We start from the raw sequence: 25,317 nt of genomic DNA on the forward strand, positions 1-25,317 counted from the left end.
AAACGTTACTTAAGTGAAAGTCTTAAACTTTAAAGGATGGAGTGACGAATCTAGCCTTGAAGTTTGAATATTTTAGATTTAATTATAGCTTTAATTATAATTAATTCTTACTACACTTGACTGGCAGCAGCCAACTAACCACTACCAGATGAGAGAGAGAGAGAGAGAGAGAGAGAGAGAGAGAGAGAGAGAGAGAGAGAGAGAGAGAGAGAGAGAGAGAGCTCTTGTAATCGTGAGCCTACATGCATTCAACATTGTTGCTTCTTGAATCTTCAGGCTTCCACTAAGCTTCAGTGCCTACGCTTGAGCCTTGGGCCTGCATGCTACCTAAAAACTATAGTTGCTTCAAGCTTGCCTTCCTGCTCATTGCCGAGTCCTGATTGTGCCTGGGGCTGTGGGAGGGATTCAGGAGAGAGAGAGAGAGAGAGAGAGAGAGAGAGAGAGAGCGCTTAGGGCTCAAGCCTCAGAGCCTTAAGGGCTGACTACTGAAGCTGTGGGGGGCTTGGCGTTGTGGGCGATTGTGGTAAGTTATTGGAACTTGGTGGTGTGGTAGCTTGGTGCTAAGGCTTGAGCCTCTAAAGTCTGAGGGCTTGAGGATAGACAAAGAGCTCGGTGGCTTGGCGTGGGCCTTAAGGCTTGAGGCCCTGAGCATAGAGAGAGAGAGAGAGATTGGGCCATCGGATGCTTCCCTGGCTGAGTGGCTAAGCGATTGAGGGCGTGAGCAAAGGCGTGAGGTGGCTTGGCGTGGCGTGAGGTGTGAGGTGGTTTAATGTGGCATCGTGGGCCCTGAAGACTGCTGGCCAAGAGCAGCTGAGCCTTGAGGGTGTGGGGGGTGTGAGGCTTCTTGGGGTGTTGTGGGCGTGGCGGCTGTTTGAGGGCGTCATCACAGAGAGAGAGAGAGAGAGAGAGGGAGAGAGGGAGAGAGAGAGAGAGAGAGAGAGAGAGAGAGGGCGTGGCGATGTGGGCGTGGGGGCGGGAGGCTTCTAAGTGTGGCGGCTGTCTGAGGGCGTCAGGCTTCAGCACAGAGAGAGAGAGAGAGAGAGAGCGCACGCGCGTCAGCACAGAGGGTGTTAGCCCTGGGGCCTAAAGATTGACGCTCAGCGTCCCCCATCGACTCCCGAGTAGGCTGTAGCTGAAGCCTGAAGCATGAGGGCATGAGGCTTGAGCATTGCGAAGAGTCCAGACTCCCAGAGAGAGAGAGAGAGAGAGAGAGAGAGAGAGAGAGAGAGAGAGAGAGATGGCCTGTACTCAGCACTGTGTAGGGCCAGGCTATTGCCTTTGACGGGGAGAGAGAGAGAGATTTGTAAATTGTTGGCATCATTAAACATTCATGAAAGAGAGAGAGAGAGAGAGAGAGAGAGAGAGAGAGAGAGAGAGAGAGAGAGAGAGAGAGAGAGAGAGAGAGAGAGAGAGAGAGAGAGAGAGAGAGAGAGAGAGAGAGAGAGAGAGAGAGAGAGAGAGAGAAGATTCAAGAACGTAAACTTTAAAGGTGCCTCACTACTTGGGCTTGAACAGTGAACAATGAATTAGTCTTCTAACTTCCAAAGTTCCATGCTTCCTTGCTCAAGAGTCAAGTTGTTAACATTCTCCCTAAAATCACGATTCACAAATGGCAAAACAGGTAAGCACCATCTCGATTCTTTATAAGTTTATTGTTCAATTTTCATTTTGCTTTAAGTTTTAAAGTTTAAAGTTTAGTCTTTTAAGTTCTACTATTACCAATGTAATTTCTAATTAATTATTGACATCACTCAATAAAGCAAAAGCATGCGATCTCTTTTCTTTTAAGAGTGGTTGGTGAAATGAAAGATTAGTAACAAATTCTTTTTGTTATGTGTTTATTGATAAATTTGTGAAGGTTGAAGATAAAAAGAGACTAAAGATCTAAGGAGCTTGGTTTTCAAAGGAACAAAGGCATTATAAAAGGTAGCAAATTTCAAGTATTATTAGCAAAGAAGGTAAGATCGAAACTACTCTTTTTATTTTCAAGAAATGGCACCTAAATCAAGAGAAAAAAGACAAGGAAATCTTCTCTCTTGGGTCGGGATTGAACATAGCATCCTTCTAAAAATGTAAAAGAAAACACTAATAATATTGTGGAGTCATCTTCAATTAATGTATTGCCTTCAAATGAATCACTCAATATTATTTCACTTGAAGATAAGGCTGAACTTGAAAGAAAAAAAGGACATTTACTTTTTCAAGAGGATTGACTCGACCAATTCAAATGGCTTGTTTATGATAGAGACGAAGTAAAAATGTATTGTAAGTATTGTTTAAAATATCCTCATCCACATAGTGCATATTCAAAAGGGGGATCAATAAATTTTAAAATTAGTAACTTAAAATCCCATGTTCGCACAACTTGTCATAAGTTTGCCATGGAAGCCATTTTGCTTGAAGGAAAAGATTGTATTGAAAAGAGTGTTAAAAAAATAAGGGAAGTCAAAGATGAGGCATTACTTTCATTATTTAGAATTGCATATTTAATTGCTAATTTTTTTTTACCATTTTCAGTTTTTCCTAAGATGATAAATTTGTTGCAAGATTGTCATGCACCATATACTACTAGTCTCTATAATGATGATAAGGCATGCGTTGAAATGATCTATTGCATGGCATCACATCTTATGAAAACCACAATAATGAAGGTTTCTGCTAGTCCATGGTTTGGTGTTTTAATTGATGAGTCCAATGATATCTCTTCACATGGACATATGGTTATTTATTTATCATATCTTGAGAGAGATTGCATTCCCAATACAAGTTTCTATGGCATTATACGTGTGTATGATGGTACCGCAAAATCTTTGTTTGAAGCTATTATTAGTGAGCTTAAAAAATGTAAGCTAGACTTGTCTAGATTTGTTGCTTTTGGCTCCGATGGATGTTCCACAATGGTAGGAAAGGATAATGGTGTTCAGGCCTTATTGAAAAAACATGTTAATCCATTTCTAACTTCAATTCATTGTGTTGCACATCGTAGTGCCCTTGCAATATCAAGTGTAGCAAAAGAGATGCCTTATTGTAAAAAGCTAGAAAAGCTTATTAATGACATAGCTTCTTATTTTAATGTTAGCACAAAGAGATTAGAAGGGTTGCAAGCTATGCAACAAGATTTGGCATGTCCCATTCTTCGACTTGAGCATACTTTTGATGTGAGATGGTTAAGTAGATATAGAGCCATTGGTAGAGTATGCAAGTCTTTAGATGCCATACTTGAGATCACAAAAAAAGAGGCATTGCATATTTATGAAGAATTGGCTGAATTTGAGTGTGTTTATTGCTTACATTTCTTAGCTGACATTTTAAGAGGTTTAACAGCATTAAGCCAAATATTTCAAAAGGACTTTGTAAATGTCACAACTATAGATAGTCTTGTGAAGAATGAAATTATATCCATAACACAATATTACATTGATTGTCCTCCTCTTGATATGAATGCATTAACTGTCGGTATATATGGATATAATATCCTTCCAGACTATGGGCCTGAAAAAGGATATTTATATATATTAAGAGGTGCTTTGCATGGGAATAAGTTTTATGAGTATGATTTAAAACGTAAAATTAATGGAGAAGACTTTAATAGAGCCTTAGAATTTCAAGTTGCTTTTGCCAAGTCAGTGGTAAGTAACTTGAATTCTCGATTTGAAGATAATTTCGTGCTTAATTGTTTAAAAATACTTGTGCCTACACAGCATCCAATACATGAGAAGGCCTTTAAAAACTATGGAATCCAAGAAATAGATAAAGTAACTTCATTTTATAGTTTTTCCAAAAAGTTGAATATAGGGGAATTCCCTGCAATGATAGAAGTTGATGAGCGTAAGAAAGAATTTAGAAATTTTAAGCAGCAAGCTTCTAGAGATTGGGTAAGATTCACATTACCAGAGGTAACTTTAGCACTTGCTTGCAACAATATATGGAGGGATGCTTATCGTAATGTTCTTACTCTTTGTCAAGTAGCTCTTGTCCAATGTTCGAGTATTGCTATTTGTGAGAGAAGTTTTAGTGCTCGAACTGTGATAAAAAGTAAGCTATGTAATCATTTGGAGATTAAGAGTTTAGATGCATTAATGAAAATCTTTATTGAAGGGCCTTCTAAATTCACGAATATGGAGTTCATTGAGAGTATGGACTTATGGGCCGAAAAAACACATCGACATTTATACACAGCATAAGGAATTTGCTCATTGATTTTGCAATAACTTTGCATATTCAAAGGGGCAATTGATTTTTTATGGCCTATGATGATATTGAAGTCACTGTGCATTATTTGTGCTTTTGTTATCTTAAATTTTTTACCTTTTTTCATTGACACAATTTCTTCTTTTTTCCTATATTTTTATAATGTAAATTTTGTATTTTTTCTATGTTAAACTTTTTTCTATATGTTTAGTCTTTTTTCTATGTTAAACTTTTTTTTTTCTATGTTCTCTTTCATGTTAGTTTTGTTTTCTCTTTTTGGTATCATGGTTGCTTCTTTCAATAAAATATGTTTGTTTTTTAAATCTTTTTTGTTTTTGGTTTTGCTTGTATTTCATGATATTCTCTTTCACGTTTTTTTTTTCTTTTTGTTTCTTTTAAGATTTAACTTCTTTTCTTTTGGGTTTTTGTTTTATACTTTCTTTTATCTTTGTGCTTATGATGTATATAATTCTCTGAGGCCATAGAGTCTAGACCCATTAAGAGGCATAGAAACCACCTCTATACATTTATTTTTTACTATTGAAAATTTAGATAAGTAATATAGATTAAGTTTCTTAATGATAATAAAGGTTTTCATTTCTAAGGCATAAGAGATAAGTAATTTAAAAAATTCCAAGAAAAACTTTAAAATAAAGATCCTTTCAAATAATTTAAAAAAAGTGATTATCTTTCCATTATATATTTAAAAGGGAATTAGACCGGTTCAATTTGTAGGATAAAAGGATTTGGACCGGTTCAAGTTGAAACGTAAAAGTTTTGGATGGTTCAAATTTTCCGAAACTTCTTTAGGCTAAGACAAGAAGGATCTATGTCAGGTTCACAAAATTTTTTTTCCCGAACGTTGCTCCCACCATAAGATCGAAGTGGAGTACACTCATTATCGAAAACTTGAGCAAGACCTTTAGACTCTATTACCACATCTATTCGAATACTCCAAAAACAACGATGGCGTATTTAAAAATGTTGCATTCAATGACATATTTCAAGCGTTGCATTAAAGAAAACTTGTAGTAAAGATCAATATTGTACAAGGTGCTGTTAATGAGGTTACAAAAGTATGTTTGGCTACACTTGTTTTAACCCTACAAGCCAATGGATGGATGGATGGATGGCTTGGGATGTCTGACCATAAAATCTCCGTCCACATGGGGCTACCATTATGGAGATAGGACACGTGGCACGGCTGGCTGGCTAGTCCAGAGGCTGGCCCCTCGCGAGTCGCCCTCCTCCCCTGTTTCTCTCTCTCTCTCTCTCTCTCTCTCTCTCTCTCTCTCTCTCGCGATCGGACTCTCTCAGCTTTTATAAGGACCCAAGTGTCTGTTATCCAAGACAGTAAAGCCATATTCATCATAAATGCGTAAAGGCGACGACATAAAGCCATTCATGTGACAGGGGAAGAAAAAAACATCAAAGAGCGAGAGAGGCTGATGAACCCACAACACGACGAAGGAAGAAAAATGAGAGCGCATTAAAAGCCACGTGAGAGTCAATTATATTGACACAAACAACAGATCAATCAATCAATCAATCAATCCATCAAAACACCCACATACAAAATTGAATACATATAAAGGCAAAACCCCCCCCCACCACCGGAAAACCCAAAAGAGACCAGGATATTGACCCCTTAAAACCCTAAAATATTCAGAAAATTGACCTGCCCCCCTCCCCTCCCCTTTCCCCCATAGCCCTGCTTCAGAAAATTGACCTCCCTCCCCTTTCCCCCATAGCCCTGCTCCAGAAAATTGACCTCCCTCCCCTTTCCCACATAGCCCTGCCCCTATCAATAAGGCGTTGAAGCTGCAACACCCCAGAGTCTTCTTTCTTTTGTCTGTTCTTTCTCCCCCCCCCCCCCCCCCCTTTTTCTTCCTTTTGCTGGTAAGCGTCATCATTCATCATGATTCATGGGCTTGGTCCTTATCTTCAGGACAATGAGTGCTTCCTTTGTCTCTCCCCCCGCCCCAAATCTGATTCCTTCACTAACTGTTAAAGCCACAAAACATAATTACACCTTTGTTTTCCAGTTGGATGCAGATTTGTACTACACATAGATGCACACCTTGGTCTTTCAACAGATTCATACACGAGTCTTTCTATATGGATGCAGATGTGTACTATTGGTATTTCAACACATTCACACCTGACTCTTCCCATATGGATGTAGATGAACTGTGTAGGTACTGGGTACACACCTTAGTCCTTCAAGTGGATGCAGATGAACTGTGTAGATACACCTTTGGTCTTTCAAGTGGGGATGCAGACGTGCACTTGGACATAATGAGACCACTTGGGCACGAGGGTCCTTCGAGGAAGAAAATGTCAAAACATTAAATGCATGGACATGTCAAAGGAAACAGGAGGTGGCACACACTGAAATGTAAGCAGAACTAAGGAATGTCCTGTGTTAGTTGCAGGCTAATTTTCAAGCGAGAAACTGTCAAAAAATGTTGACTAGCATGTCAAAAGAGAGAGAGAGAGAGAGAGAGAGACTCGACAGCACTCAAAATTTGGAAGAAGAAGCACCAGAGTATGGTTTAATGTTTAGTTCCAGGCCAAAAGTTGCAAAATCTTCACGGAAGGAAATGTCTACAAATCTGCACTAACATGCCAGAAGAGATAACAGGTACACACTACATTGGAAGAGCCATACAAACACCTCCATTAACCATCTTCTGTTAGTTGGTCCTGATCTTCTGTGGGCTCCCATCAGCCGTGAGAAGCCTACAAACCCCATGGTGAGAGGTTTTTGGAGCATTTGACGGCAATTCACCCCATCCAGCATGGATGAGTTGGCGGTCACAAACCCCCTCCAAGAAACGAGGGTTGGTGGTTTTGGTGGCATATCAAGGAATCGAAGATGAATGGCATTCGTACTTGAATGGCATATCACCGAGGGAGCAGATACACTACCATCTTGATTCTTCCCCATCTATTTTATTTACCAATTATGTCATTAGCCCTTAACATTGAATGTAAACCAGAGGTGGCAGCCGCTTTGACACACATTAACCTTAAATGACGCCATAGACTTGAGAAATAAACCTGAGGACACACACATTAACCTTGAAAAGATGCTATAGACCTGAGACATGCTTGTGGTGTTATTTCAATTACAAGAGCAGAACAGAATGATGGCAAGAGCATGCATGGAAAAAAGAAAACTGAATGCAGACAGGCAAGCAAGGCAGGCAGACACACTGGATGTACCAACTAGTGCATCAGGATTCTGGAGTGCCACAAATTTGACTCCAGTTTCAGTCAAGAATACAACTGGTTATTCCACCTATACCAAGTTACATATAGTCAGCACTTGTTTTTCTCCCTGATTGTAGAGAGGTACATACATGGGCTAATAATTGAGTTAGGCTATAATCTCCTCCCAGAAAAGGAAGGAAAAGGAAGAGGCAAAGACACAGCATGTTTCCAGAACCATCTTATCAAGGGAGCTTCCTGAGCAACTAAGATTCATCCAGATGACAAATGAAAATGGTGAAATATTGGTTGAGCTCACACCCATTATACAGAGGCTGGACTTGGGCAATTGATCGTAGAAGCAGATCCCACAATGGATTTCATCAAGGAGCTCCAATAGTGTTCTCCATTACTGGAAGTGCTTATCGGTTGGCTTGGCCAGTTTGAGTTCGAAAGACTACTAGTCAATGACCTTACCTCAATGTCGGAACCATCATCAACGAAGTCTGCAAATATTTCAGGTGTTAGCATGGCAAATGGGTTGGGCATCAGATTGGTGTGAATCTTATGTTTGCTCTCGCCCTCTGCTTCCCTTTCTTCGCTATGGAGAGAGGAGCTATTGAATGCCTTGGAAAAAGAACCATCGGTGGGCAAGGATTCGCTCAAAGAGTGTTCCATTTCGAGAGCTTCTGACCATTGTAAAGATGTACAATGCAATTCATCATGGTTTCCAGCATGAGTATCATCAATTAGTCCATCAGTTTCCTCCTTAATTTGCAATGTAGCATGAACTACAGCATCAGCACCGAGGAGAGCTCCCTCAGTCTCTTCTTTGATGGGCAATGCAGCACTCACTTCAAACTTGCTGATCTCTTGCTCTTCCTTGATCTTAACACAGCACTTGACCTCATCCTCATATGATGGGGAAGCTTTTGTAGGCTGAGGGCTTTGATTAGAGTGCCCTCCTGTTGCACAGTTTACAGAAGATAATGGTGATGCAGGGGAGAGATGATTCCTGTCAGCACAGATTCCAGAGTGGCTGCTATTGCTAGTGAGGACCCTTGCGGAGAAACTTATAGAATGTGAAGACAGGGGTGAGGTTGGAGATAGATGATCAACACCCATATCACTGCTGCTGGTGGGAAATGCTGCACTGGTCCAGGAGTTCTGCTGCTGCAGCAGGTTTGTGAACTTGAAGTCCGCATCAAGCTCAAGGGTGGATTGATGATGGTAAGGTCTTGATGGCTGATACTGATGCTGCATTAGGAGGTCATTCCCATCCAACCCACTCAAATGCACCTGTTGAAAGAAAGCATGGGGCAAATTAACCCCTCTTCTAAATGCTTCCCCGGCATCAGATTTCCAAGCTCGAAGAAAATAGTCTCCTGATTCATTCTCCATCCCATGCTCATCAGCAGCGCCGATATGGCTGCTTGCGAGAAACTTTGCATGCTCCCGTGCCAACCTTGACTCTGCTTCTAGCCTTGCATTTTCCCACTGAGCCATATGGTAGCTGAGCACAGATGGCTTGGAACTCATCGAGGGCTCTTCAACCTTAGGCTTATGGCTTACTGGGTCTATGCCCATCTGCAACAATCTTTTCTTCAAGTGCGTATTCCAATAGTTTTTTATCTCATTGTCGGTTCTCCCAGGCAAGCGAGTGGCAATGGCAGACCACCTGGAAACACAAAGCCATCCGGATCAGCTCGTTCCTATTTATGCTTTAACCATTGCCAAGAAGCCGCATCCAGACATAAAATTGGGCCACGATTATTACGCCGGAGGAGAGATCAAGAGCCCTAAGTTGGAAAGAGCTCGAGAGATTTCACAAGAGAGACCCTTTCAAGCACTTGAGCCTACGTGAAGGCACACAATGATGGGCAAAACAACCCTAAAAGCTCTTGCATAGAGCTCCACAGACCAAAATCAACAGCATATATAACCTCCCCAACTAACACTCTCAGTTACAACTTGCATTGGATCCTAAGATACATCTTTGCATGATGGACAATTAGGCTAGTAACTGTGTACGAAATGTGTAACTAGCTGTGAAAACAAAGGTCACGCGGTGATCCATCATTTCAAAGTAGGCTAATCAGCAGCCAACCAGTTGCCACAATTGAATTCGGCCTTACTACATCCCCGAAACTCCTGAGTTCCTGCCAACAATTCTATTCCTATTTCCCTGATTCGGCTAATACAAAGCCCCTCCTATGTCCCTCAAAAGATCTCATTGACATGATTATCGCTCTAAAATTGCACCCTCTTACACATTTTTGAAGCAAAGGCCACACACCTGTTTCCCAGAATTGCATGCAAGCTGATAATGAGCTGCTCCTCTTCTGGAGAAAATTTGCCTCTCTTTATATCTGGCCGAAGGTAATTTGTCCATCGCAGGCGGCAGCTCTTACCACATCTCAGAAGCCCTGCAGGAAAGAGAGGCCAGCATTCAGATACAAGTGAGAGGGCCAAATTTGCAGTCACCATTGGGAAGTGGAAGTACCAGCTTGCTTGGGCAGAGCCCTCCAGCTTCCATGGCCATGCTGCTGAATGTAGGCAACCAGCTTCTGATCTTCATCAGGGGTCCAGGGGCCCTTCTTGAGGCCCATCTTCTCACAGCAAGGAGCCCTACCCATTCTCAAAGGATTGCAACTAAAGAGGAAACAGAAGAGAGAAGATAGGCACCTCAGGAGACACACTCAGATTTCCCCCCTTTTATTATAGGGACTGATCACAGGCGGCAATCTAGCAATGCATGTGAAACCCTGACACTAGCGAGCTGAATTGGGAGCAGGGGCATCGCCCCCTGTTTTTTGTGCTTTCTGCTTCTTCTTCTTCTTCTTCTGTTCTTTCTTTTCAGCTAATCTTAACTGCAGCATCCAGGGGGGAAACTCTTAGTGATCCACACAGGTTTGTAGGTGATGATGATTCCCCTGATGAAGAAAGCAAACCTTGAGAGATTTTAAGGAGACTTTTCAGGCCATTCAAGGTGCGCGTCTCTCTCCCATAAAGAGAAGGCCTCCTCCTCCTTCGTTGAGGCATGTGAGAGAGGGGAGTTGCTTAAGGGGTTGACAATGCCAGAATGCAGCTTAAGTTGTGTTCTTAAATTCGAGGGGGAGGCCAGATACTGGGAAGTGTGTGTGTGTGTGTGTGTGTGGGTGTGTGTGTGTGTGTGAGACGTGTGTAAAGGAAACTTTGCCGTGTGAGTTTAAAGCCTAGAGAGAAGTTGTGATCGAAGGGGGGGACATGGGGAACCTGTGAAATCATCAGAAGAGGCAGAGAGAGAGAGAGAGAGAGAGAGCGAGAGCGAGCGAGAAGGAGGTGAATATGTCTGTGGAAGTCACGGCAGTAAAGAACAAGAGAGAGACGCGGGGGGGGGGGGGGGGGGAAGAAAAAGGAAACAATCTGCGGCAAAGGAAGCATGAATTGCGCCGGTGAGAGAGCGAGACGCGAGATTTTGCAAACTCGCGCGTGAACCACCCCTTCTCTGGCGGCCCTCATCGAGAGGGTTTTTATGTGATAGGAACAATCCTAGACCGATTTGAGAGGGTATATCTTATGTGATAGGAGCAATCCCGAAATGATCAAGAGGGGTTGTATCATGCAGCGTTCACGAAAAACCGAGGTTTAATGTAAAGTGAATTGCAAATCTAAAGAAAAACCTTCAAATTTGAAAGAAGAAAGGTTTAAAACCTCGAACTTTTGAAAATTTAAAGAAAAACCTTCAAATTTGAAAGAAGAAAGGTTTAAAACCTCGAACTTTTGAAAAATTTTAGTTATAAAAATGGCAAATACATGTAATTTGATTCAAAAATCCCTGCAAAAATTTGAGTTAGAGGTTTTTTGTATCTGCTACAAAAAATGTTTTTCGTAAACACTGGTTATATGTCATAGGAACAATCCTAGCATGATTTGAGATTCAGAGTGAGACTCAGCGACCCATTCTCAAACTCCCACCTCCCTTCGCCCCATTGCCTAACTCAAGAGTGCTTTCCTATGTAAGTGCTAGTGTAAGTCACAAACTAGCCCCAAACACACACACACACACAGAAGAAGAAGAAGACACTCCAAGTTGACTTACAGCATATCTCACAATTCCAAATTTTGAACCAAGAGAGTGTGTGTGTTCTCCTTAGTTCACAAATTACAAATTCTTCAATGATAATGCCCACTTTAGGAGAGCAGTTATGTAGATATAAATACAAGTTATAGAACAAGCCAAAGAACCACACACACAAAGATGAAGCCTCCCCTCAACCATTTACTGACTTGCATAAAAATGATATCTTCTTTCAGCAGCATGACCCACTTTAGGAGTGCATTCTACAAGCTAAAAACACACACACACACACACACACAGATCCATCTCAAACAATACACAAACCCTCCATGAATTACCCTTTTTTTGGAGCATTACCTACTTTAAGCGTGTATTTACATGCAAATATTTGTTGTAAGAGATCACATTTATACATTGGATTATGCTGCAAAATTCAAACAAAACTTCTAATCAAACACATTATACCCCTTACGAAGAGGAAGGAATATTTCATAGGTTAACAACTAGAACTTGTTACTTCAATGAAGGGAAGCAACTCGTGCAATAAATTTCCTAAAAGGACAAAACAAAACCCAACACTGGGGGGGGGGGGGGGGGGATTTTGAAATTTCCCATATGACTTACACACTTAACATACCATCTAGTCCCTCAAATGTTTAACCATACCAAATTTCGTCACATATATCTTTCTTCCACAAATTGCCCTAAAATTTGCCTAGTCCATTCTTATGCATATCAAGGATCTAGCTAGACAATGTTTAGAATGACATTAGCAAGATTTTTCTCATCTCGTCAATGTTTATTGCCATAAGATTTCTCATCCTCTTGCCTCATATTGATATGAAAATTTATCATAAGTTCTATTGATATGACAATATTATCTTGATAGAACTTATTGTGGAATTAAGAGGAATATATTTGGAAGTTGGCCAACTTTAATTGGCATATTGGGCATTCAACCAAATGGCGATTCATCTTGGGAAACTTTGAGGGGTATTTTACTATTCAACCAAATAAGGGTAGATTTCACAAAACGAAGGGTAACTCTACCTATAACAAAGTTACAACAAATGCTAAAACTTAAAAGATTTCCTTATATCATAAAAATTAGACTAGGTTACATTATGCATCTATGTAGATGTTTAAATATTTAGGAGAATCCCTTAAAATTGGCCATTTTGTGAAGTCTCACACAAATGGCCCCTTTACATTAAAGATTCTATTGATTTAACAAAGAATATGCATGCTACCATCTAAAGGAGCTCCATGAACTAAGTTCAGAAACCCACCTTCAAGTTGTGCAAGCATGCACAATTGGTGTCTAATGGAATCAGATTTTGGATGGTATGAAAGCACCTTGGATTTGAGCTCATCACCCTAGTTTTCTATATTGTCTAAAAATGTTCAAAAGTGATGCATTGATAAAAGTTATGAGAGATTGCGTGGATTACTACTTCTCCGATATCCTCTTGTTTTTGTATTGGGATTTAACAAAGAAGAAGACTTTAAAGGTGGAGTGCCTCATTACAACCCTCCACACTAATCGGCCTCACTCCTTGTCCATTGTGAACATACCCCTAAGATATTTAGGTGAATTGTTCTAGTGTGGCCTATGTAAGTTTCATGCATATGCATCAACATTTTGAGAAGCCATCCTTGAATCTACATTGAGTGCTAGGGGCTAGTAAAGGAATAATAGTTCCAAGCTTATAAGCCATTGTATATTGGACTTTGCTCACTCCTTGTCCATTGTGAACACACCCTTAAGATATTTAGGTGAATTGTTCTAGTGTGGCCTATGTAAGTTTCATGCATATGCATCAACATTTTGAGAAGCCATCCTTGAATCTACATTGAGTGCTAGGGGCTAGTAAAGGAATAATAGTTCCAAGCTTATAAGCCATTGTATATTGGACTTTGCTCACTCCTTGTCCATTGTGAACATACCCCTAAGATATTTAGGTGAATTGTTCTAGTGTGGCCTATGTAAGTTTCATGCATATGCATCAACATTTTGAGAAGCCATCCTTGAATCTACATTGAGTGCTAGGGGCTAGTAAAGGAATAATAGTTCCAAGCTTATAAGCCATTGTATATTGGACTTTGCTAACTGGTTGTCATTTGCTATTTGTTGTACAACCACTAGTTGTGCTCTTTAATGCCAACTTCCTCCCTTTAGTTTCAAGTTCACAACCATTATATGCTAGACACTCACTATCTATTGTACAAGCACTAGTTGTGCTCTTTAATGTTAACTTCCACTCTTTAATTTCAAATCAATATGAGATTCCATGTAAGAGTTGTGACAAGAAATTATCATGACAAGAAATTTAATCGTTGTGACAAGAAATTATCATGACATGAGGAGTTCATATGTCTTGTTGTTTTCTACTTACATGTGCTTGGACCAAATATTTTCCATCTTGTATTGGCACTTCATAAATTACAATCTTAAGTAAGTTGCACTAGTCCAGGGAAAATCACTAAGCATATCTAAGTGACAAAGAGAAGGATATACTATTTAAACTAGTCACTTACTATATTCAAGCATGTTCAATCATGCTCCATCCCTAAAGAGTGGCATAGGTGAATGCGTAGAAAGGGTTTCCCACCACCATAGTTAGGGAAGAAAATCATATTTACTCAAGACAAGTAGCAATATTAAGGAGCCCTTTATATAGAGAGATATATTCATTGATTACATGCCTAGGTTTGAGACTTCATCAACTAGTGCTTTGACGGCCATTGCATCATGGAAAAATCATCAAGTTATATTTCAAGTCTTGGTGAGAGAGAGAGAGAGAGAGAGAGAGAGAGAGAGAGAGAGAGAGAGAGAGAGAGAGAGAGAGAGAGAGAGAGAGAGAGAGAGAGAGAGAGAGAGAGAACGCAAATTAGTATAGTGAAAAGGTGAACATAGAAGTGATGAAATGATAGTTGTGGCTTCTACAAATGATCAAAATTTTGATTCTTTGTTTAATGGAATACTTGCATCTATTTAAATAAGGAAAGGAAAAGTTTGATTTAAGTGTTAAGGAAATTCTAATAGGTTGCATGCTTTGTATGATTGCCTTTGTAGCATGCCAACCTTTTGTGGGATATTTGTTAAATCATGAACTTTGGTAAGTTGGGCTTGCATTTATTGTTGCAAGCCTTGAGCCTCCCACAGGATTGGCCTTCAAACTTTGGCATGCCCTCACTAAATGGTATGAGGAGATTGTGCTCATGTAATCATTTCCTTGAGCTTGGCTTTTTCTATACCTTTTTTACATGTAAATGCCATATGTTTTGATTCATTTTAGTGATCCAATCTATTGCAACCATCTTTCAAAGGATATATGTACAAACCCCTTGGTCTTTTTTTTTGTCATTAAATTATCCATAGGCCTTGCTTAGCCCAAGAACTATTATGGGCCAAGTAATACATAGCATTATGAGACAACCATAGGTGGAAGATAAGATTCAATGCAATTTACTCTTCAGTCTAGCTTTTATGGAAACCCTAACAAGAATGTAAATAGAAGCAACCCTAAGAGTTGTGAGAGCACCTTCAAGTACGGTATGGGAGAGTAACTTGCATTCTCATGATTGCTTTGTGTGCATATATGAAGTAAACACATCAGCTTAATATCTTCATGTTTTGTAGCATTATGAGTTCAACAAGCTACCTTTCTTGTGGCATAAGAAGATGAGTAAGAGAGTAGCCTCTTGAGTTCAAATCGAGCATTTATTATTTGTTACATGTGGCAAAGGGATCGACAAATATCGCTTCCATGTTCAATATTATTCAAAAGAAAAGGAGATCGAGGCATGTATATTTTCCAAACATTTTACCATGATGAGAGTACCGCTATGTTGTTTAAATACAGAACCAACCATTTGATACACTTGCATTCCAATTTGTTGAGGCATGTGTTGTTCTTTTCAATTGAAGCATTGTACAAGTTAATGAAATCATTTATAGGTACAAAAAGGCACTTTAGATAGATTCTCACAAAAGATGAAAATAGTACAATGCTTTAAGAGATTTATAACAATTTGCAAAGGCTTCAAGTTAGTTGGAGCTTTATATCCTTTCCAAGGGGTAGAATCCCAAGTACATGATAAATACGTAAATTTGGGATCATGAGATGTAGTGCAAATTTAAGGGTTGGAATTTAGGTCAAACCTTCAAATTCTAAATATTCACATCATAACTTAGGGGTGACTTAGCTATGATATGACAAAAAATTTTGAATAATACAATCATGTAAGGGAAGCTCTCAACTTTGAAGTTTTTCGTATCGATTATGAACTTGAAAAAAAATTGGTAAACCGATTTGGCAAAAAAATTCCAAAATTTCTCATAGGGAAGGGAGTTTACCAAAACTTTTTGGAAAACTAAAAACCTTGGGGTGTTTCTAGTTTTCCATTTTTTTTTGGAAAAACTCCCTTCCCTATGAGAAACCCCCCACTATGGTTTCTCTACTCAAATCCACACTCTATATTTGGTAAGAGGACCATGTCCAACATGTGACTTCCCCAATTTGGAAAAATGGGAACTTTGTGAATTTGTGCTCTTTTTGTGATGTGTATCATAGGTTGATCTCCACTTTCAAGCCAACCTTTTGTTGATATAATGCACCTCGAGATGAAGAGGAGTTGCCTATGCATAAAACAACATCACCTATAGGTAATTTTCCATGCATATCCATCCCCTCTTTGCATTGGCATTGCATCTCTCTCTCTCTCTCTCTCTCTCTCTCTCTCTCTCTCTCTCTCTCTCTCTCTCTCTCTCTCTCTACCCTGGGTAATCAAGTGGCTATCCTAGAGGCAAGCCATTTGTTCTTATTAACCCTCCAACCAGGGTTCAATTCTCCCTTTTTGTAACAACTATAGTAAATGATCGTGTGGGATGTAAGAGTTGAGCTAAAGACCTTCTAGTCACTACCTTGTTCAACTCAACCAACTAAGCTATGCCCTTTGGTCTCTCCCTCCCTCCCTCCCTCTCAGTGAGTGTGGGGGGTGTGGGGGGGGGGGAGGGAGCATCTCCTCATCTGCATGGAACAACATTGAGAAGTTGCAAAAAGATTTTATTCATAGACATTTGGGCATCAAAAGCACCACATCATATGTACTTATGCTTTTGGAAACTCACCATCGGCCAATTGAGGTACATGCTATGATAATGGACACCATCATGCTTGCATGCATGTATGATCGATGGTTGAGAGAGAGAGAGAGAGAGAGAGAGAGAGAGTGTGTGTGTGTGTGTGTGTGTAGAGTAGTTTATTATCGTCGAAAGCGTGGTTCTCTCGAAAGCGTAACATGGGGGTGATGAGAGCTTCTAACTTCGATATAGGAGTGGTGGTCAAAAACTGGTGAAGTGGCCCCTATAAACGGATATCAAAGTCAGCCCATATGTGTGCATATGCTGGGCATGTCATAATCATGTGCTCCTCTGATTCTACACTCTGTAGTCCACATAGCTTGCATAACCTCGTCTCTCTTGCCTATTCACTCCATGCACTTGTCTCGATCAATAAAGTGTGTGATCGAGTTCGAAGTCGTGCAATACTCTGTCTAAATACCACTGAGACTGGGTTGGCTATGTATGGCTACATGTGTGCCTCTACCTGCATGTAGGATTCTAAGAGGTCTGATTGAAATGTGTCCATGCATATATCTTCGGATGACATATCTAGATATCAATCCACTTCCCACCCTTTAAACCATTTTCGCATATCCAACACCCATCCTGTTGAAAGCACTTTACTTTTCCACATTTTCTGTAGGCATGTGCTCTCATCCCATGCCCGTTTGGGGAGCCTACTGTCATCCATTTGACGTACTCGGGTGGCATACCTCAAGCCAAGATTTCCTAGGATCTTTTCCTATAGTGGTTGTTATTACATAAGGTGTTGGGAAGATGATAATTCATCATGTAATCAACTTGTATATTATGCAATCAAATGTGATCAAATGCCTAGATATAGAATTTCTTGCCTTAGTGAAGCCTTATGAAACATAGAAAAACACCTCACTAAACAAGTGGTGGTCTTTTCAATGAAATAGGACATAGGATGCATCAACTCCAATATTGCCCTGTTTTTGTCCAATTAACATCTACTTTCTATGCCATATGTAATTTATAAGTTTAGGTATTATTTCTAGTATTAATAAAAATCTTGCAATGGCTTTGTTTACATAAGCTAAAATCTAAAATAGGTTCTTCTAAGTATTCTTGATTTGTTGAGAAAGTAAATAGCAACATTTTTTCCACAACTCCATTGCTATCTATCTAATTAATTAAATTGAATTTACACCTACTATAAAGCTCAAATAGTTTTCATGGTGAAATCATATGTTGTTTTTGGGAGCCTGCATGTGTGTCCACAAAGCAACACTAAACTGTTGCATAAAAAAGCACACCTGATTATGGAGTTTATGGTGTACTTGAAAAACATGAATGACCATGCTCTTTAAAAAAATTCACACACTTTAGAGTAGAAGGTACTAAAACCTTCTGCTTTTCTATAAAGCCTATTATCTTGACTACAATTCACAAACCACATGGTTTCAATGTCCACTTTCTACTAACTAAACTATAATATGCTTTTATGATATCCACAAGTTTCCATAGATACAAGCTTACTACTTTATTCAAACGACAATTATTCTTTGTTGGTATTGCCTCTTTATAGATTGATAAACACAGAACTAGAGGCAAAAGGGGCTCAATGGGAGAATAACCTTGTTTGTGGTAACTTCATAAGTAACCATAAGGAAGGTTTGTTGATTGGCCACTCTAAAAGAAATAGGAGTTTCTAAACAATGTTTGAAGTCTTTGGGCCTTATTGTGTTGATGAACCACATATAAATGCAATGTCTTGGCTTAGTATAGGTGGGCCATGCATATAACTACTTAGCTCTATCTTCAAATTCAAAAACCTCATTTTTTGAGAGACAAGTGGATACTTGAAAGAGGGATGGACTGAGTGAGAAAATTTACAAATTTATGTTATTTAAGTAGTACATTAGTGAGATAATTTATTGCGTTGGAGATAATATTTTCTATGTTCAATCAATGAATCCAAGTAAACATTTTGGAAGATGAAAGAATCATCATGGCCATTGTCAAAATAATGTGATGTGTCATTCTTTGTACAAAAGCCTATGTTCTCACAAAATTATGTGATGTGACATTCTTTATACAAAAGCCTAAGTTCTCACAAAAAAATTGTAAAATATAAGTAAAACTACTTTTTGTTTTGCATTAGACCAAATATGCTAAACTCTAATTGCCCAAAGGGAAGCTCCATTGATCCTAATAATTCTAAGAATCCTTCAACCTTAAATGGCAAATCAACGGGAGTTGGATACTTACCATGATAAGTGTGTGACCAACTTTTAGTGATCTTGTTGTCATGTGACTATAAGTCCAAAGAATGAAATATAAGAGAAAGATCCATCTACACTAGTGTTTCATTGGTATGCACAAAGGCAAAAAGTTGAGAGGCTATAGTAGAGAGAGAGAGAGAGAGAGAGAGAGAGAGAGAGAGAGAGAGAGAGAGAGAGAGAGAGAGAGAGAGAGAGAGAGAGAGAGAGAGAGAGAGAGAGAGAGAGAGAGAGAGCACTTGTGACTCGTGGGCACACTAAAGGATGAATTAATAACAAAGAGATAGAGTGAGAGAGTGTGTGATGAAAGCTAGAGAGAAATGGAGTGTGGTTGAAATGCAGTAGGGTCATTGAAATGAATCCTGTGTTCAGTTTAGGACCACCATACTTTTTGAGAGAGGTATTGCACCTATACTCCCTTAACCATATGGATAAGAGAGCAAAGAAAGGTCTTTAACTTCTCATGAACAAAGAAGGAAATATGTGTCTTCCTCTCTCCAATTCTAGTATTTTTCTCTCCTTGTCACTCTCTTTCTATCTCTTCTTGTGATCTTTCTCTCTCTTTTGCACACACACACACACTCTCTCTCTCTCCCTCTCTCTCCAGTTCTCTTCTTGACAAGTGGTATCAGAGCATTGGTCTTTGATCCATTTTTCCTTCTATTTTCAGTCTTATTTTTCTCCATCAAAATCAATTTCAGACAAGTACTGGATAAGACAGTGACTAGTGGAGCATTGCAGACCATCTACAATTAGTAAGAGACTGCATCTAGAGACCTCCAAGGTTAGATATGGCAACAGGAGGCTACAGTAGCAGGTCATCATCAAAATTTCATGCAATTTGGAGGTAACTAGGGTAAAGGATGGTTAACCGGGCTTAGTTTGGGAACAAACTGTGGTTACTTTGAAAAGAGGGAGTTCTCTTTCCCCTTTCTTGGAGTTTCCTACAGGTTTTATGGAAGTCTACCATCAAAATGTGTTCATCTCTCTCAAATCCCTGATCTTCTTGGCCAAGAACCATATGGAATAGCTTCGCTGCTTCAAGATCTTCAAGTTGATTACCCATTTGTCAAAGATCAGCTCAGCTATGGAGCTAGAAACAGCCCAGAAAAATGCGGAGCAATTTTTGGGTTGATTCTAGCCTGTTCTCTGCATTATGTGCTTCAGCTCCAACTTTTGGCACTCTCTCTAACCTTTGGCAAATGAAATCCTTTAGCAAACTCTCCAGATTGAACTCCATTTGTGAACTTTCAGCCTTCCTGTAAACGCTAGATGAACAGTCTGGCAACCATGAAAGCTTCAGCCCAAGCTTTCATTTCTCAACAATATCTTGAAGATTCTTCATCTTTTTAGCCGGTGGGATCATTTCAGTAAGGATTCTTCAACAAATTGCAAGGATTAAGCACGATTGATCAAATATTGAAGCTCAAGAGCTTCCATGGAGCCAAAATTTGGGGGAAACGGGTTTAAAGCTTCAATCTCAAGCATCTGAAGTTTCAAGATTGTTCTCGAGTATTAAATACATGACTTGAAGATTATTTTGGCAACATTGGACCATCGTAGGCTTTATCAAGCATATGAGGATTGATCAAGTCATCATCAACCATGTCAATGGTACTCTTCTTCAATTCTTAATCTCTCTCATTAATCCGTTTCTTGAGCTTAATCCATTTGATTGAGAGATTAAAGAATTGAATAATCTCCATCAAATTTGAATCAACCCTTGCTTGAATCAATCCATTTATGTAATGCAATGTTTGTTCTAAGCATATTAGTTCTAGTAAGTGAATTAGAGACTTCAATTTGAAATTTCCAGCATAACAATTGAATCCAATTGATTAAATCGATTGATTGATGAGTTTGTTCACTCTAATCCATTGATTGGCTGAATTCTTTTACCCAAGCTGAAATATTATAAAAGGATAAATACTAGCAATCAGTGAGTCATTGAATTGCATTGGTAAGACCCTTATCCTATCCAAATTTTCAAGATTCTATCCAATTGCATCTCATGAAAGGGGTTGAATGAATATTTCAGAAATGCATTTCATGCTGCTTGATTAGATTAGCATGCTACTACCATGTTGATATACCCACCGAGGAAAAAGGTGGATGCTAGAGGAGATAGTGGGACAAAAGAGAGGCGACCCTCCCTCACTATTGAAGATCCCGAAGGGGTGCAACCAATCGACCCGGGGGGAACTTTGCCCACCTCCCGGTGATTCTTAGTCCATGTAGGGAGCCTGTCATGATGTTTTATCCCTCACACAAGTACAAAAAGTGGAGAATTGAAGATTGAAGAGTTTCCAAAGGCTCAAGTACCTTCAGGATCAAAATAGGGTAAAACATGGATTTTACAGGACACTGTAGGGTATTTACAGGTCCATATAGGTACAAACTTCATTACTAAAGTAGAGGGCAGGTACTACAGGGTACCCACAGGTCCTACTCAGTCTTCTACAGGGTTTGGTAGCCATTTGGGGTTACTATTTTACCTTACAGGGTGTAAATAGGGCATTTATTGGTTAAAATAGGGTGCAGGCCTAGATAATTCAGACTCAAAGATTGAGTTGCAGAATTTTCTGTCCTAAACCTATTATAGCGTGCTATAGCTCATCTTGAAGAGGGCATTCTTAGCATCGATTTGAACTAAAAAGTTTTGGAATCGGAGTTTCTAGCCCAAGTTATAGCCATTTTTCCGACAGGGGGTATTGCAGGACTGCACTATTATGGCAGGGCATAAAGGCAAAAATAAGGTCTAGGATGATTATGCTCAGCAAATCAAAGATTCCATGTTGGAGAATGTACCCCAAGAGAGCCTTGAAGAGCCTCAACAACAAGGGGAAATCAGTGTACTCAATGATACCTTGTGTGCACATGAACGAAGGCATAGAGAACGTCATATGGTTTTATCTACTAATCAAACGAAGTCTTCCATTGAGAAGTTAGTGGATTCAATGACTCAAACAAAGGCTTCTATTGACAAGTTGGTGGAATACAATGCTCAAATTATGGCTCAATTCTCCCAATGGATGCAAATGTAGATGGGATCTAAAGAAGCGAATGAGAAAGCTTATTCAAATAGTGAGCCTTCAATTCCACTTCAGCCACCTAACCAAAATGGTCATGGTCATGGAATTATTGGATGAAGAGACATCCCAAATAGCCAATATGAAGTAGTGAGACTTCACAAAGGCATGATGACTATTTGGGCAGTTTGAATGGAGTCAACTCTCAAGCTTTTGGACTGAATACTCAACTTCCTAGGGGCCCTCTACCAACGGGAAGATTGCATAGTGGTTCTTAGCAACCTATTGGGAGATTTTCATCTCACTTTGGGGGTTCAATGCTTGGCAATCATGATCAGTCTATTTTGGGACAACAACCATTCCAAGAAAGGGAACCGAAAGACAATATCATTTTGGCCAAGTTCAATGGTCAGTCATCTTTACCATTTGATTTAGAGGAGTGGGTCTCTAAAATGGAATCTTACTTTGACATATTTTCTAGAACTGATGACATGAAGATTCATTTTGCTTCCTTGCACTTGGTGGAGGTATATTAAAAAAGAGAACATACTTGTAGAGAATTGGGAAGCTTTCAAGACACTCATGGCTGAAGTGTTTGTCTCCCCTCTTGAAAAAGAGAAATTGGCACGAAGACGGTATGGTTTGGAGCAAAGAGGCCGAAGTGTAAGAGAGTACACTAACCAATTTCTCAACCTAACCATATATGTAGAGAGCATCAGTGATGAGGCTAAGCTCCACAAGTATATGTATGGCTTAGAGCCATCTTTATCAGAGCTGATATCATGGCACAAAAACCTACTTCTCTCTTTAAGGCTATTGAGCTCGCGAAAAACTATGGAAGGAAATATAGAAGAGAATCTTCATTTTAGCCTGGTTTTGGACAGCCAAGGACTGTTTTAAAACAGGGGCAAGTTGGTAACATTTATGGCAGCAATCATGTGTCAAATGGGGGCTTAAGAGTGCCAACTTATCCACCGTTCAATGCTTCAAGACCTCAAAGTAATTTTAGGACAACAAGTAATCCTAGAGTTGACTTCAAACAAGGGGACAACAAGCCTAAATCCATTTTAGCAAACATATAGAAGAGAATCTTCATTTTAGCCTGGTTTTGGATAGCCAAGGACTGTTTTAAAACAGGGGCAAGTTGGTAACATTTATGGCAGCAATCATGTGTCAAATGGGGGCTTAAGAGTGCCAACTTATCCACCGTTCAATGCTTCAATACCTCAAAGTAATTTTAGGACAACAAGTAATCCTAGAGTTGACTTCAAACAAGGGGACAGCAAGCCTAAATCCATTTTAGCAAACATATAGAAGAGAATCTTCATTTTAGCCTGGTTTTGGACAGCCAAGGACTGTTTTAAAACAGGGGCAAGTTGGTAACATTTATGGCAGCAATCATGTGTCAAATGGGGGCTTAAGAGTGCCAACTTATCCACCGTTCAATGCTTCAAGACCTCAAAGTAATTTTAGGACAACAAGTAATCCTAGAGTTGACTTCAAACAAGGGGACAGCAAGCCTAAATCCATTTTAGCAAACATGAATCTTAAGTCTATTTCTATGGATCTCTACAAAGAAAGAAAGGAAAAATGCTTATGTTTCAAGTGTGGGGAAAAGAATCCACTTGATCATGCCACAAAGTGTGTATACAAAAATGGCAAACCCAAGCTTCAGAGTATGTTAGACTTTGACGATCTTGAAGATGAGATTGATGAAGCTAATATAATCGAACCTAATGTTGAAAATGATGATCTTGAGAAAGAAGTTGGGCAAGAGCATTTTTATGATCCAACCGACTCTTTTCCTTTTGATCTAGGTGGGAGTGTTCCTTTTGACCTAGGTGGGACTACCATTGAAAACACTGATTATTTACCCATTTTGCTAGTGAAAAAGAAAGATGACACGATACATCTTTGTATTATCGATAGAGCTTCAAATAAGGTCATTATTAAACTTGTTTTTCAATGTAAAAGAGTTGTTTGACTAACTTAAATGTGCAAAGTATTTTACAAAGACTAACCTTAGGCAAGGTTTTCATCAAGTTAGAATTAGAGCTTAGGATCATGAGCCACTTGCTACTGCTAGTTGTTCTATTTCCATGGATGATTGGACAGGTTCTAAGAGCCCTAATACACTCCGTATGAAGGGTAACATTCATGGAAATGCAGTGTTCATCTTGATAGATAATGGCAGTACACATGGTTTTGTGAATAAGTCCATTATGGACAAGTTGAATTGTGTTCCCACTAATTTACAGCAGCCCATTAGAGTTCAAGTGGCCAATGGTGAAGAAGAAATCAGCACACAAATATGCCCACAGGTTTCTTTACATCTGGCTAAAAATTTTGAAGCAAAAGTAAACCTGATTACTTTGGAAATGGGGCCTATAGACATTATACTCGGTTGTGATTGGTTGATGACATTAGGCAAAATCACTATGGATTTCTTATAGTTGTATATGGAGTTTATCTTCAATGGACAGCTCATCCATTTATAGGGATTTCCTAGTAGATCAAATTTTTCAGCTTATTACCATTTAACAACTCAAAAGGGAGTACAAGAGGCATTCACAAATATTTGTTTTGTATTTGAATAAAGAGATGGAAGATCAACCCAATAATTCAGCTAGTCATCCAGCCTTGACAGCTCTTCTTGAGAAGTATAGGGATTTGTTTGAGGTGCCTACTTCATTGCCTCCCAAGAGAGCAGAAGATCACCCTATTGATTTGGGACCCAACTCAAAGCCAATCAATAAGACACCTTACAGATTATCCAAATGTGAGCAGGAGGAAGTAGCTAAGAAAATCAAGGAGCTTCTTGAGATGAGATTCATTGAACCAAGTTCTTCACCTTATGCATCTCCAGTTTTGTTAGTCAAAAATAAATATGGATATTTTAGGATGATGTGCATTGATTACATGGATCTTAATAAGGTCACAATGAAGAACAAATATCCGATACCCAGGATTGATGATTTGCTTGATGAGCTCAAGGGGGCTCGATTCTTTACAAAGATTGATTTGAGGTCAGGGTATCATTAGATCTGCATGCGAGAGGGTGATGAAGTCAAGACTGCTTTCAGGACTGATCGTGGGCTCTATCATTTCTTAGTGATGCCATTTGGACTTACAAATACTCCAGCTACCTTCCAAAGCCTGATGAATAAGATTTTGTAGCCTTTCCTCTTTGAATTTGTCTTGGTTTCTTTTTATGACATTCTGATTTATAGCAAGACTCTACAGGAGCAATCACACATGAGGAGGGTTTTTGATGTATTGAGACATCATAGGCTTTTTGCTAAGGAAAATAAGTGTTATTTCATGCAAATTGAAGTGGAATACTTGGGACATATTGTCAGTGAACAAGGGATATAGGCTAACCCTAAGAAGGTCCAATGTATAAAATATTGGCCAACACCTACTACTTCTACTTCTCTTAGAGGATTTCTT

General features: G+C 39.4%; 2 protein-coding genes across 2 annotated transcripts; one reads left to right on the forward strand and one right to left on the reverse strand.

The window, feature by feature from the left end:
- Nucleotides 1-2,630: 2,630 nt before the first annotated feature.
- LOC148035448 (uncharacterized) lies at nt 2,631-4,184 on the forward strand. Its single transcript, XM_087678815.1, has one exon. It carries the CDS (start codon nt 2,631-2,633, stop codon nt 4,182-4,184), a length of 1,554 nt encoding a protein of 517 aa, XP_087534941.1.
- A 3,280-nt stretch (nt 4,185-7,464) lies between these two features.
- On the reverse strand, nt 7,465-10,755 carry LOC148035449 (uncharacterized). Its single transcript, XM_087677403.1, has 3 exons — nt 9,908-10,755; nt 9,701-9,830; nt 7,465-9,082 (listed from the first exon to the last, which is right to left on the reverse strand). Exons 1-3 carry the CDS (start codon nt 10,038-10,040, stop codon nt 7,729-7,731), a joined length of 1,617 nt encoding a protein of 538 aa, XP_087533529.1. The 5' UTR covers nt 10,041-10,755; the 3' UTR covers nt 7,465-7,728.
- Nucleotides 10,756-25,317: the final 14,562 nt, after the last annotated feature.

This window comes from Lygodium microphyllum, chromosome 5, assembly GCF_053477565.2.
Source record: "Lygodium microphyllum isolate KBCC chromosome 5, Lygodium_microphyllum_v1.1.10, whole genome shotgun sequence".
In the NCBI taxonomy this organism is placed as follows: Eukaryota; Viridiplantae; Streptophyta; class Polypodiopsida; order Schizaeales; family Lygodiaceae; genus Lygodium; species Lygodium microphyllum.

Excerpts from the sequence above, each read along its gene's own strand:
- LOC148035449 (XM_087677403.1), bottom strand. The coding sequence starts at position 10,040 with ATGGGTAGGGCTCCTTGCTGTGAGAAGATGGGCCTCAAGAAGGGCCCC. Across the intron at positions 9,831-9,907 it reads GGCTCTGCCCAAGCAAGCTG|GGCTTCTGAGATGTGGTAAG; the intron begins GTACTTCCACTT and ends TCTTTCCTGCAG. Across the intron at positions 9,083-9,700 it reads CATGCAATTCTGGGAAACAG|GTGGTCTGCCATTGCCACTC; the intron begins GTGTGTGGCCTT and ends TTGTGTTTCCAG.
- LOC148035448 (XM_087678815.1), top strand. The coding sequence starts at position 2,631 with ATGAAAACCACAATAATGAAGGTTTCTGCTAGTCCATGGTTTGGTGTT.